At 42.1% G+C, this 14609-nt stretch overlaps 1 protein-coding gene across 1 annotated transcript; it reads left to right on the top strand.

Annotated features, from left to right (window-relative positions):
• Positions 1-240: 240 nt before the first annotated feature.
• On the top strand, positions 241-14462 carry LOC107376586 (small ubiquitin like modifier 2). Its single transcript, XM_015945749.3, has 4 exons — positions 241-398; positions 3628-3759; positions 12511-12582; positions 13866-14462. Exons 1-4 carry the CDS (start codon positions 378-380, stop codon positions 13926-13928), a joined length of 288 nt encoding a protein of 95 aa, XP_015801235.1. The 5' UTR covers positions 241-377; the 3' UTR covers positions 13929-14462.
• Positions 14463-14609: the final 147 nt, after the last annotated feature.

Genomic DNA, 14609 nt, shown 5'->3' with positions numbered 1-14609 from the left:
CATGTCTTCCAAGTTTGGATACCACGCAGTAGAGGGATGTTGACTAAACTTCCCGACGCAGACGTGAAGTAATTCACGCAATAACTGTCTCATTTGATAATGTCTACGTTCATAAAGCTTAAAGCAAAAGGGAAAACATCGCTGTGCGCGTGCATGTGGATTATAGCGCCTCTGTGACGCGCTCGCGGGACTCTCCCGCCCATCACCAGACCGCGCTTTCACCTCGTGACCAATTTAAGCAAATGAGTGTCGGCCAAGGTGGACGCGCACGGATACAGGGTCGCGCACGTTTGCAAGATTATTTTAAACGGGCACGAGTACGTGCGCGTGCTCGTATTCTTTGTGTGGCAGCGTAGAGAAGCGCCAAAAGAGTGACCATGGCTGATGAAAAACCAAAGGTTAGTGTCTCCATTATGTCGACTGAGTTTTTTTTACCCGCTTTGGAATGTAGGAACTTAAAAGGAAGAAGCACAACTCCGCATGTTGCGTTACAGACCATTTTAAAGTTGCTTGATACAATTCACCTAGCTGCTACTTTGATAGACCGGAAGGTTTGTGAGCGCGCATCCGCAGGCGCGCATTCTCCTTCCTTCCTCTTGATAACATACAGACGACCAGCTGGTGTCGTCCTCAGTCCAAAAGTCATGTGAGTTTGTGTTGATCTGGGAAAAAGATTTCAACTAGCTTGTGTAAATTAGTGCAACATTTTTGTCTGCACTCAACAGTTTCATATTTCTTAAAAATAAAAAGGTCACATTTTTACAACTACAGAATCTTCATTCACTCTGTGCCATGATTTACTAATATTTAAAACTTCTGTTACATTAATATTAAAGTAAAAGATCCAACTTTGGGTTGCATTAAGTTGTGACAAATGATTTTGATTAATATAATAATGTTATTGTTAATAGTAATAATAGTTATTTTTATTGATAACAAATCTGTAGAAGTGGAGACGCACAGATTGTGATTTTGAGGACCAATGCCAATTTTGTCTGATTTATTTCAGTTAACTATGATCGTCGTTTTATTGTTGTTTACTTGAAATTCGTAATTTTGTAGATAAAAATTCCTAAATTATCAATTTGTTATTGATTCTTTGAATTAGTGATTATTGGTTTATGGGCAGGTGGGAAGAATTTTGAGCATCAGAATTACAAATCATGCTGAAAATCGCCCTATTCATTTCACACCACCAGCTGAATTTATTTGATATGTCCCAAAATCTAACTTAGCAGTAGTTTATTTTTAAATGAAATTCACAATTCCATCTTAATATTGCTAAATCTTTCTCATTTTAACTGTACAAAAGGCTGCTAACAGGTTTTGCCTCTGTTTAAACTGCTTTATACTAGAAAATTATCCAGCATTTTAAATAGTCTTACAAGGTATGCAAGGTATTGCACTTTTTGTTAACTGGTTATTTCAGTTTAACAAAGGCATTAGATAGTTATCAGTTTAACGCATTGAGCTATGAATGCATCATTTTAATGGATATGTCCAATTTCTTACACAGGAAGATCTAGCTATTATTATGGTTTTCTTACACAAACAGGCACTTTGTTTTATTCATTACATATAAACAATACTCTGATTCAGAGGAATGGAAGAGCCACAGGTTTCAGACCCATAAAAGTCATATATTCGCCACAGGGCTATTCAAATTATACAGTTGTGAAGTATTATTAAATATCTCAACAATTATATTATTAACATTAAGTAAGGCTGTACAATTAAATAAGTTTGTATTTATTTTTTAAATGAGCACCTAAGGATCACAAAAACAGCATAACTGACAAAAACATTTATTAGTAAATAAAATTGTCACATTTAGCCTTGACAGCACGCTTTTATTTTGTATTTCCTTTTGAAATTCTTCTTCTGCACTTCTTCACTCCAAAAGCTAAACTGTCACCCCCCCTTAAAGTTTAGAAAGTCAGAACAAGAATGAGGAAACACTAGGGGTCTCATTTATCAGATATTGCGTATAATCCTTACTAAAACCGGAAGCTCAGCAAAAAAAGTACTTAAGCCAAGTAGGTTTGTGATCTATCAAACATGGAGTACGCACAGCTGCACGCAATCTCCGCTTCATAAATCGGAGACTAACGAGAATGTTTCTCAGCTGAATTTTAGTCATATCCCGCCCTCACCACGCCCACTTACTGCCATAAATAGTCAATGCAAAGTGCCTTGTGGATCTCATGTATATACATAAGCAGGCTTGTTGCAGCGCTCCGCCATCAGCATGGTGACCGTAGATCAAGGAAGATCAAGGAAGCACTATTTCACAGAAGCAGGAATTGAGGTACTTGTGGGTGAGGTGGAGAAGTGAAAGGAAGTGCTTTTGCAAAACAAATAAGAGAAAATCCACGGAGTGGCACAGCGTTGTTGAAGCCGTCAATGTTGTGAATTCTTCAGAGAGATCTGTGGCGGATATTAAAAAAATGGCCCAATCGGGATCCGATCCCCAGACTCCCGGGTGAAAGTCACGCGCGCTAACCAGTCAGCCAAACGGAGGTCTCCCCTGTACGAGTAGCCAGGGCGCATGATCAATCGGGTCACAGTGACAGGACACACACTGTCACAGACGCATGACATTCTGTCTCAATCTGTCCTCCTGCTGATATTCTGCATTCCGTATTCTGCGCTTCAGGCTGTGTGTGTGCTCGCGCGTATATGTGTGCATGTGGGAGGTCTTGTTCTGTGTGGGAACGAAGCAGTACAAGTGATAATGCTGCAGGATTTCATAATTTTATCCTTTTCAGCAGCAGCAGCATTGCAGGTGCTCTCCATGTCCAAAATGTGTGAAAGCAAGGTCCTTAGTCAACTTAAAGTTGCGCACATTTTTCTGCTAAGTTTTCTTTCATAAATCCCAAAGTTTGCGTGGAAAGTTGCTTACGCAGTTTTTCCACCCTGTTTTGTGCGGAAGCAAGCTTGATAAATGAGGCCCCAGCTCCATGCGACATACGTAATAAAACCACCTTTGTTTTCAGTAGAATTCCTCATGTTTTGTGTAGTGATCTTTCTCTAATTCCAACACTCTTATAAAAAACACTTTTATTTACTGACATTTGGTTTGGATGTCAGTGCTTCAGTAGCAGCTTTTCTCTGTTTTATTAAGGGCCCTATCTGTCCCCTATTTTCAACTATACAGCTCAACTCTGCCACCTGCTGGTATAAGTTGGTAAATACACTCTCCTCATTGTTTATGACTGAAGATTTTCTTTTATAAAAACTTTGTGTTTTAAGACAAAGTTTAATATATATTTCTGCTAAAAATGTAAAAAAATGCAACAATTTATTCATTAAGGACTTAGTTAATGGAAGACATGATAAACAGTGTAGTGCTCTGGGTGTGGCTATTTCAGCTCCTGGTGTGTTTTTCTCTGTAGAAGAAAAATTAATTCGGTGGTTCACAACTCAACAAGTCAGCTTGTTGAATAATTAGGATTTAAATATTGACCAAAATAATCTCGGTTTTACCATTGTGTGTGCATCACCTTCATTCACTTTTAAGATAATTTTGTAGCTTCCAGTGAAGAAATCACAATTCCAGCTCTGAATCCTACTTTTTATTCATTTCTTCTGATTTTTGCTGGTATGTTTGTTTGTTTTTTTACTCAGGAGGGAGTCAAGACAGAAAACAATGAACACATAAATCTGAAGGTAGCAGGTCAGGATGGATCTGTTGTGCAGTTCAAGATCAAAAGACACACACCACTTATCAAACTCATGAAGGCCTACTGCGAGAGACAGGTGAGCACCACCTGATGGTTGTAAACAAACACCGGGAGGCTTCACTTCATTAAACAACAGTCATTTCATTTACTTTTATTACATGCATTTAATGATCTGTGTTTCTTATCAGTGTGTTAAGGTGGTATTGACACATTCCTGCTATTATTTGGTCACAGAACCATCAGTAAACGTATCAGTTACATCTGATTTGATTGTTTTTCCTGCTTGTCAAACATTTGTCATCAATGGAATTAAGAGAATGTTTTAGTAACATTTTGATATTTTAAAGGTGTGTTTACTCATTTGCAGTGTTCTCTAGTGTAAATCATTGCCTTATGAGTCATTATTAGGGTTTTAACGGTTCACGGGGATGTTGAATGTGTTAATGGCGTGATTTAAGTGCAGCGGATAAAAGTTCCTAGGTGAGTTTCTGCACGAATGCTGTAATGCGTGACGCATGATGGCTGCACGCACCCAATCTCTGTTTAAAAAATCCATTTTCATCCGCTTATCCGGAGTCGGGTCGCGGGGACAGTAGCCGGTCATACAGGGACCTAACAGCCCGTATCAGAGGGCCTGGTACCCCATACTCCCGGAGTACCCCCCACAGGGCCCCCCGAGGGATGCAGTCAAACGCCTTCTCCAAATCCACAAAACACATGTAGACTAGTTGGGCAAATTCCCACGCATCCTCCAGGATCCCCCTAAGGCAGGGGTGTCAAACTCAAACTCACAAGGGGCCGAAATGAAACTCTGGGACGGAGTCGAGGGCCAAACTTAATATTTTTTGAAAAAGTGACGGCAAATTTGCACATTTTCTTTATCAACATATATGCAATTTTGAACCTTTAAAATTGGAAACAAACTTATTTCTGCATTAACACTGAATGTGGAATAACCAAATGACACACGAGCAAGTCAGTTTTAAATAAAAGGCATCAGTGGTATTCATTACTTGTGGTATAATCAGCATTTTTAAAATCTTTTACATCTTTAAATCTTTTCTCACGGGCCAACAACAAAATAAAAATATCATTTTATCTTAAATGAAAATGCAACATCTCACCTGTTAACTTTCATGTTTTGGAGCAGAAAAAGAGCATAAAACCAACATATTTAAAGCTCAGTTTGCTCCACTGGTTTACTGTGATGCTCACCTGTTCCAGCCAGATACCTGCATCTTGGGGTTGATTTGAGCTGAGGAGGAGACTCCTGTTGTTTTGTTCATCTTCATCATAATAATGACAACATTAGATGACAACAGGTGCTCACATAGGTTTGTGCTGATGAACATGTCTGAGCAGCGTGACCACGTTGTTGTGTGTCGTGGAGGAAACACAACGACAGCAACCACAGAGTCATGCTGGTTTGAGCGTGTCGCTGCTCGCTGGAGTTATATCAGCTCTGTCTGGACGTTAGTTGGAAAACTTTCTCTTTCAGTCGTGAACACATTACTGAGCGGCTAGAATCTCCATTTCTGGGCTTCAACGTCAGAAAATAGCTGAGTGAGAGGAGTGTAGTTTGTCCGAGGCAGCGGAGCTGCTGACACCGGCAGCAGGCGCTGGAAAAACACAAAGGAGGGGGCGCGTCGGCTCCGCGCTGATGCCGCAAAGCATCATGGGAGTTGAAGTCTTTGCGGTAAAATCGGCCAGCGGGCCAGTTTTAATATATTTTTGATATTTATCTCGCGGTCCACATAAAAATGCTCCGCGGGCCGCATCTGGCCCGCGGGCCTTGACTCTGACATATGTGGCACATATGTCAAAGGGCAGCACAGACATGTATTAGTAACAACAGGACAAGGATTAAAACAAGAAGAAATAGAAATAAAAACAGCATACAAATTGCACTAATGAAAGAAAACACAAGCAGACTAACGGCCGCGGGTAAAGGCCAGATCAAATAAAAAGGTCTACAGCCTGACCTTGAAAACTGTCACAGATAGTGAAGCACGTATGTCATAGTGTAACTCTTTCCAGAGTTTTGGGCCTGCCACAGAAAAAGCCCTTCTCCTCTTGTCTTGGAACTGTGAGCAAGAGACTATTGTCTGAGATTCGCCACAATGATGTCAACAAACAAAACGGTCAACTATAAATTTAATAGTGAATGTCATTTATTCTACGAGAATTTTGTTAATCTCGCCTGCTGCGGCACCTTCGGTGGCTGCTTTCTGTCTTTCTGCTTGAGGAACATGCACATAGTTGCCATCCAGATCAGCATTGGAGTCAGAATCACCAGAGAAAGAAGACATTATGACGAGTCAGCAACGTAGCTCAAACGTTTAGGAGCATTTTACAAAGTCAAAAGAGAAGCACGTGCTGTGCAAAATCTGCTAAGTGAAACCCAACTTTCACGGGAGCACATCGGCGACACCCGAGCACCTTAAAAGGAAGCACATCATGGCGGAGAACGAAGAGTCTTCTCTGTCAACTAATTACTTTTTGTTAGCTTAGCTGCTAACAATGTACGGCTAACAGAAAGTTACTTATTATAGGTGTATAAGCAACAACAATAGTGATGGTGATTTTATTACCTTTAACATGTAAGTCATATATTTGCTCTTCTGTTACAACTGCTAATGATTTATTTTATCCCGCTACATTACAGTGTGAAAAAATGCACTCCTCTTCAATAGTTTGTTACAAAGCCAAAAATGCCTGTTTTAGCAAGATACATCTGTGAACACAAGTCCTTTTTGTGTACAACTTAGTCTTGGATTTAGGTGCCTACCTCCATCTGACTGTAGCATTTTTATTAAGAGGTTACAAAGTGAATTAAAGTTGTTCGATAAGCTATCATCTTGTCTTTATTATTTGTACTTCAAACTAGAAGCTAATGATGGGTATATTAGAGCACCCTGGTGGAATAAGCTATACTTTTATGTAGGTATGCCACAATACCACTTTTTTCCAAACTGAAACAATACCGATGGTGATATAAGAGTCACAGAACGTTGCACGCTAGGATGATGTTGACGCCAAAACAAAGCGGAGACTCACCTCTTACATCAGGAAGAATCCGCGCATTTCGAGCCTTATCCATTCTTTCATAATCCGTTGTTGAATTGTGATCGGCAGAAGCTTTTCCGGTGCGCGCCTCACTTTTTTTTTTACAGCAGCGGCCCAAAACGATCTCCTAACACATGGATTTTCTGCTTCCTGATCACGTGACGTACGCGGATGAAGATCGGCTTTAGAGCTGAGATGTTTGTTGTCATGGTACGGGGGCTCGTTCCGATGCCCACACAGTAAAAAATACTCAAATGACAACTTTAGTCGTCATTGGCAGTAAACGGTTGGATTTAAAATGACGACTTTAGTCGTCAATGGCAGTGAATGAGTTAAAATAGTCGTTTTTTTGGCAGCTAAACAGCAGGATTGCTCATTAATATTAATGATATGCACACATCTTCCTTCCGATTGGCTAGCAGAACACATTCAGCCATGTTACAAAGTCACTATCACCAAGACACTCTCCGCTCTCTCCTCGCTACAAAAAAAATAAAGTCTTACTGTGTGTGTGTGTTTTGGGGGGGGGGGGGGGGGAGATATGATCCAGGATGGGTGAGGCCATGAATGCAAATTCACAGTGTGACATAAATATGTGAGGATTTTAAAATCCTAGCATTTCACCATCTACTTTCTATCAGAAGCTAACGCAGGAGATAGGTGTAGGAGACTATTTTCATGTTCAGCCTGCATGATCAACTCTGTGAAAAATTATAATCATAAATTATCTTTAAAAAAAATGTCAGTCAACCACACCTTTAAAGTGGGAACAATAGCTCATTTAGAGCTCTGATTATAGAATAGCATCATCGTTCAGAGACTGAAGTCTGTATGAGGTAATCTTGTTTTGGAAGTTGAAGCAACAATGACAGTAATAATTTTCAGTCTTCTCACACCACATATGCAGTTTTTGAAGCTAAATGCAGGTTTTCATCTCCAACTGTAATGGTTAAATAAAACTGACACGGTGGTTATTATAGTTTCACTTTGTAGATTCTACTGGTTCATTATTTATACCTGAGAGGAGCTGCAGCCCTGTTTGCATAACAGCATAAAATTAATGCAAATCTCCTATAAATAAACGCTTTCTGATGTGCACCCTAACCCTCATCCCAGCCGCTTCACACTCGCCTGCGAACCTACCCAGCAAGAGCTGAAGGTCAGAGCTGGATGAAGCTAGGAGGACCACATCATCCACAAAAAGCAGAGACGAGATTCTCCTGCCACCAAACTCGACACACTCCACACCACGGCAGGGCCTAGAAATTCTGTCCATAAAGGTTATGAACAGAACCGATGACAAAGGGCAGCCCTGGCGGAGTCCAACCTTCACTGGGAACAGGTCAGACTTACTACCGGCTATGCAGACCAAACTCACACTCCTCTGGTAAAGGGACTGAATGGCCCTTAACAAAAGGCCACCCACCCCATACTCTGGGAGCGTCTCCCACAGGGTGCCCCTGGGGACAGGGTCATAAGCCTTCTCCAAATCCACAAAACACATGTGGATTGGTTGGGCAAACTCCCATGACCCCTCCATCACCCTTGCAAGGGTATAGAGCTGGTCCACAGTTCCACGGCCAGGACGAAAACTACATTGCTCCTCCTCAATCTGAGATTCAACTATCGATCGGACCCTCCTCTCCAGTACCTTGGAGTAGACCATTCCAGGGAGGCTGAGGAGTGTGATCCCCTATAGTTGGAACACACCCTCCGGTCACCGTTCTTAAAGATGGGGACCACCACCCCGGTCTGCCACTCCACAGGAACTGCCCCCGATGACCATGCAATGTTGCAGAGACGTGTCAACCACGACAGCCCTACAACATCCATAGCCTTGAGATACCCAGGACGAATCTCATCCACCCCCGGGGCTCCGCCACTGTGTAGTTGTTTGACTACCTCAGCAACTTCTGCCCCAGAGATTGGGCAGTCCATCCCCAGGTCTCCTGGCTCTGGCTCCTCCTCGGAACGCGCATTGGTGGGATTGAGGAGCTCTTCAAAGTATTCCTTCCACTGCCCGACTATAGCCCCAGTTGACATCAGCAGCTCCCCATCCCCACTGTAAACAGTGTGAGCGAGTTGTTGCCTCCTTCTCCTGAGGCGCCGGACAGTTTGCCAGAACCTCTTTGGCGCCGATCGATAGTCTTTCCCCATGGCCTCACCAAACTCCTCCCACGCCCGAGATTTTGCCTCGGCAACTGCCACTGCTGCACCCCGCTTGGCTATCCGGTACCCGCCTGCTGCCTCCGGAGACCCACAGACCAGCCACGCCCTGTAGGCCTCCTGCTTCAGCCTGATGGCTCGCCGAACCTCTGGTGTCCACCAGCGGCTACGGGGGCTGCCACCACAACTGGCACCGGCCACCTTGCGACTGCAGCTAGCAACAGCCACCTCAACAATCGTAGAGTGGAACAAGGCCCACTCGGAGTCGATGTCCCCCACTGCTCTCGGGACGCGGTGAAAGCTCTGCCGGAGGTGGGAGTTGAAGACTGTCTTGACGGGTTCTTCTGCCAAGCGTTCCCAGCAGACCCTCTATATGCGTTTGGGTCTGCCAGGTCTACACGGCATCTTCCCCTGCCATCTGATCCAACTCACCACCAGGTGGTGATCAGTTGACAGCTCCACTCCTCTCTTCACTCGGGTGTCCAAAACATACGTCCGCAGGTCAGATGATACGACTACAAAGTCTATCATCGACCTGTGACCTAGGTTGCCCTGGTACCAAGTGTACCGATGGGCATCCTTATATTCGATGATGGTGTTCGTTATGGCCAAACTGCGGCTTGCACAGAAATCCAATAACGAAACACCACTTCAGTTCAGATCAGGCAGGCCGTTCCTCCCATTCACACCCCTCCAGGTCATGCTGTCATTGCCCACGTGAGCATTGAAGTCCTCCAGCAGGACAATGGAGTCCCCTGATGGAGCACTATCTAGCACTCGTCCCAGGGACTCCAAAAAGGGTGGGTAATCTGAACTGATATTTGGCGCATAAGCACAAACAACAGTCAGGACCCATTCCCTGACCCGAAGGCTCAGTGAAGCTACCCTCTTGTCCCCCGGGGTAAATCCCAACACACAGGCAGAGAGTCTTGGGGCTAACAAAAAACCAAACCCAGCCCTCCGCCTCTCACCCGGAGCAACTCCAGCAAGGTGTCCAACCCCTCTCAAGGACTTGGGTTCCAGAGCCAATGCTATGTGTCGAGGTGAGTCCGACTATATCTAGCCGGTACCGCTCAACCTCTGCCACAAGCTCCTGCTCCTTCCCCGCCAGCGAGGTGACGTTTCATGTCCCATTAACCAGTTTCCTTGTCCGGGGATCGGACCGCCAAGGCTCCCGCCTCGGTCTGCCACCTGATCCACACTGCACCGGACCCTTCATGTTCCTCCTGCGGATGGTGGGTCCACAGTTGGATGAGCCCATGTATCCGGTTTGGGCTGGGCCCGGCCGGGCCCCATAGGAGAAAGTCCGGCCACCAGGCGCTCGCTCACGGGCCCCAACCTCAGGCCTGGCTCCAGGGTGGGACCCCGGTAACCCTTCTGGCCGGGTACTCCGACTCTTTGTTTTTACGTCCATGAAAGATCCTCTGAACCGTTCTTTGTCTCACCCTTCACCTAAGACCCATTTGTCATGGAAGACAAAGAATTGAATTTGCAGGACAGAAGTGTGTCCTGTTTATTGAAATATTTTGTCTTTAGAGTTTTTGACGTCTTGTCCATTCGTAGATCAGTTACGCTCATAGCTGCTAGCCAAAACTCTGGAGTTAAAGGTTTTCTGGCTTTACTAAAATACCTGTCTGTACTTATTTGATTGATGGTAGTTTTACTTTCAATTAGATTCCAAATGTAATCATTTGGCACATTTCTAATTCATAATTTGTAATAATGTAATCAGTGATATTAGCATTAGCATTTCTATGGGTTTTTCCATGTATATTAGCATTGCGCTAACCACTCGCTGCCAAATTGCAGCCTTTGCGATTAGAAAATCTCCTTTTGTCACATCGCAATTTAATTGCACATGCAGTTAATCGTTCAGCCCTAATATACATGCAGCTCTATGCTAAAAGTGTATTTTCAAAGAGGTAATGAAGGATTTCTTTGTAAAAGTTGTCCATCTTTCCAACAGAAAGATTTGCCTGGACCAACGTAACCTGATAACAACGTAACATGATTACGTAATTCCGTAAGGTTCATGTTCAGCCAATCAACTACTTAGACGTCATCGGCAGTCGACAGCCCCCGTGCCAATTTTGCACCCGAGCAGATCTTGTACCGACAAGGGCACTCAAACTCCTCCACTACGATAAGGTGACGGTTCAAGGAGGAGTCAGTGAGGTGCATCCATTATATTTCAAAATAAAAGTCATGTTGCACAATTTTTTTCTACCTTTAGTTTTATTATTATGATGGGCATGTCAGTTCACAGTGTATGATAGTACATGTTACTTTTACAGGTTTGTCTTCAAACACATTATGTCAAATAATTTGGTGCTCTTGTGTGAGCAGATGTCCGGAGATGTACAGAAACTGTTCTCAACTAGGGGTACTCCTACCAGCACTTCTAAAGAATTTCAACAGCTCTTTATCGGTATGAGAAAATGGCTCGGTCCTACCGTAAAACACCCAAGAGTGCAGAGATAATGATGTATTTATCTACTTATCATCCTACTGTGTATGACTCGTCTTTGCTTGTTATCTAGAATCTTCTGGGGCTGATCTGTAACTGGCAACAGCCACAAAACTCACAGAATGGCAGTGAGTTTGTCACTTTTCGGTTAGAAAATGGACCTGCAGTACCCAAATTTAACCACAGGATGTCACTGTTATATATTGTATTTTTAAGACTGAATTGTGCTCCATCATCACACTGATCATCAAATTTCTACCAATATAAAATCACCACGATGTTGGTACTTTTTTCTTCTCTAGCTACTTGTTTCTAGCTACATGCATACACTAAAATGTGTTTGTTGGATGATGAAGTATTGAGAAAAATAATTATTATCTTAAAGGTTTCTTGTAAATCTGTGTGACTTGAATCAGATAAACATAGTTTATGTAACATTTTAGCCTCATGTGTCAGTTTATCAGCCTTGTGCCTTTATAATTACCCATCTGGTACCATCAGCAGCTTTTAACACCACCTCCACTGCTGCAGCTTCCTTATACCCACCCTATGCTACACCTATACTAGGGTATTAGCTTGCTAGCTTATTTAAAGTATGTAAAACAAACAAGCTAGGAATAACTTTGCAAGTCAAAAGGAAACCAGGAGTTTTTTTTTCCATTAACTACATGTTAAGCAAATTTTCTCATATAATCAAATTTTCAGCAGCTCACTTCCTTGGTTTTGTTTATTAAAATCACATTTTGCTGACATTAATAGTTGGAGAAAAGCATTATAAGGCTTTATAAATTCTTCTGGATTTTCACTTCAAATCACTCTTGTCTAATATTAGTTTAGTGAATGTCACTGATGTTGTTATTGTCATTGAAGAAAAAAAAACAGTTTGCAGTACGCTAACACCCACTAGCTCCAAAAGGCCGGTACCTAATAATTAACATAATTTTCACACCACTATAGTGTTAAAGGTGCTAAAGTTCATTTATACACAAGTGAGTTTGGTTTTTGTCCAAGCAGTGAGAAAATTTCTTGTCTCACAATTTATTCTCTGTGTTGATGTTATTTGGACAAAATATGTCCAAGAAGCCGATTCACGTGTCTCGTGTCTTTACCATGTTTCTGTGTCTCCAGGGACTGTCAATGAGGCAAATCCGGTTCAGATTTGATGGGCAGCCGATAAATGAGACAGACACACCTGCACAGGTAAGTCTGAAGCCCTACAATAAAGATTTTAGCAGCCTCATACAAGGCTTATAAGGGTCGACGTAGGTGGAGGGATTAATAAACGGAGGACCGAAATTCAGACAAATGTGGTTATTTTCATGTAATTAATGTGAAAGATGTAGAATGTTCTCTTATGGGGTAAAGTCTTAAATTTGTGAGAAAAAAGTTCTAAATTCCATAATCAAATTCAGCAGTTTACCAGTAAAACACTCATAGATTTTTGTTGTTGTTGTTGTTGTTAGTTTGCTGGAAGGCTGTGTCTGGGTGTTCTCTATGGTCAGAGAGAAACACAAAAAATATATTTTTAAAGAAAACCAAAAGCTGCAATAATGTCATTGGTCAGGTGAGCCCTCAGAGACGCTGCATGAGTGCAGCAGACACCAGTCCAGACTGTTGCCTCTAGATTAGAAACATTTTGACTTATTTTATAAATGTACTCTTTCTGATCATTTTCTTTCTCAACTTAATTGAATTTCAACAAATCTTTATTGATATTTTCACTAGGGATGTGTATTGGTGAAATTCTGGCGATATAGGAGAGATGATACGATAACTCACGATATGTTGCGATACATTCAGCTAAACGATATAAGCAATTTTTTAAACTAAAATCATTGCAGGAAAATTCAATGAACTGTCCAAACTGATACGTAACATATTTAAAGTAAGTTATCTGAACCATAATAGAGGGACTTACATTTCAGTGCTGGAAACAAAACCTGTTGCACACTGCTGCCAACCAGAGGTCGGCATTTGAATTGCACCAAAAGAAAAGAAAATACACACAAATTTGCATGTAAATTCTTCCAAAAACTCGATACACAGAGTTTGAATATCGATATAATATCGCAAGAAAAATTATTGCGATATATTGCTGCATCAATATTTTCTTACATCCCTAATTTACACACAGGCATAGCGACAGACCATTAACTGGATAAAGAAAAGGAAGTAGAACTTTCAGGGCTCTATGTTGAGTTTGAAATGTAGGAATGCATCACACCAATTCTCTCTGCTGGGTTGTGTGTGTCTGCAGACCGGTGCCAGTGAGGGTCACAGCAGTTTGTGGTCATAATCTGTTATTGTTGTAGCACTGGACAAGCCGGTCATCAGTGCATCGTTGCCTTTTGATGTATGCTGATGAAAAAAGAACTTTGTTACCCTAAAAACCACATAAACACAGAAAGGCAGCATCTTGCCCTTTGTTCACAAGCCCTCTGCTTTATTTATCCATTTATTTATTTATTTATTTATTTTTACAGTTGGAAATGGAAGATGAAGACACAATTGATGTGTTTCAACAACAGACAGGCGGTCTGATTTAAGCAACCACAGCCCCAGCCTGTCACATCCAGCGGCTGGTCCTCACAAGTCCCAACAGAATGCCACACAGAATAAGGTTTATTTGTTGTATAATATTTTCATTCATGCCCCTGTTACTGTTTCATCTTTGTACATAAGTGACATCCATCTTGTTCTTGCTGTGTTGTGGTAAATGAGCGTCCACCCGTTTGAAGGGTTTGCTCTGAAGATAAAGTTGGATAGAGATGACTCCATCCACTGAGCAAATGTTGCTCTGCTCTGGTCATTGTCCAGCAGCTCTGTACTCCAGTTAGGTCGTTTAGGCACTGGCTCCCATCCAGACCAGTACTCCCATGTAGGGAATGTGTCTTGGTTACCATTAAGTCCGTTCATACCAGGAAAAAACATGTTGATTTTCTAAACTTTTTATATCGTACTTATTTGTTCTTCCTGTCCACCTCAAACGTTTGGGAACCATAAAGGGATGCTTCAGTTTAAAACATATGTATTGTCTGTCAAAATATGTGTTAAATAAAGTTATTGTCTTTTTTCTCAAACTTGTACTCGTTCTGGTTTTTATTAGGGTTTAGATTTAGTTTAGTTTCCATTTGATCGCATTTTACAGTTGATAATTGCCGGATCGTCTGGCCATGAATCTGAGACCTGCCACCAACAAGACGTCCGACCGTTGAGCTGCGGACCAA

The sequence above is a fragment of the Nothobranchius furzeri genome, chromosome 12 (genome assembly GCF_043380555.1).
Source record: "Nothobranchius furzeri strain GRZ-AD chromosome 12, NfurGRZ-RIMD1, whole genome shotgun sequence".
NCBI lineage: Eukaryota > Metazoa > Chordata > Actinopteri > Cyprinodontiformes > Nothobranchiidae > Nothobranchius > Nothobranchius furzeri.
The sequence above is the reverse complement of the archived record's forward strand: the minus strand, read 5'-3'. Positions and strand labels throughout refer to the sequence as shown.

Coding starts and splice junctions, on each gene's coding strand:
- LOC107376586 (XM_015945749.3), top strand. CDS start 378: ATGGCTGATGAAAAACCAAAG. Junction 3,760..12,510: donor AGGCCTACTGCGAGAGACAG/GTGAGCACCACC, acceptor CTGTGTCTCCAG/GGACTGTCAATGAGGCAAAT. Junction 12,583..13,865: donor AGACAGACACACCTGCACAG/GTAAGTCTGAAG, acceptor TTATTTTTACAG/TTGGAAATGGAAGATGAAGA.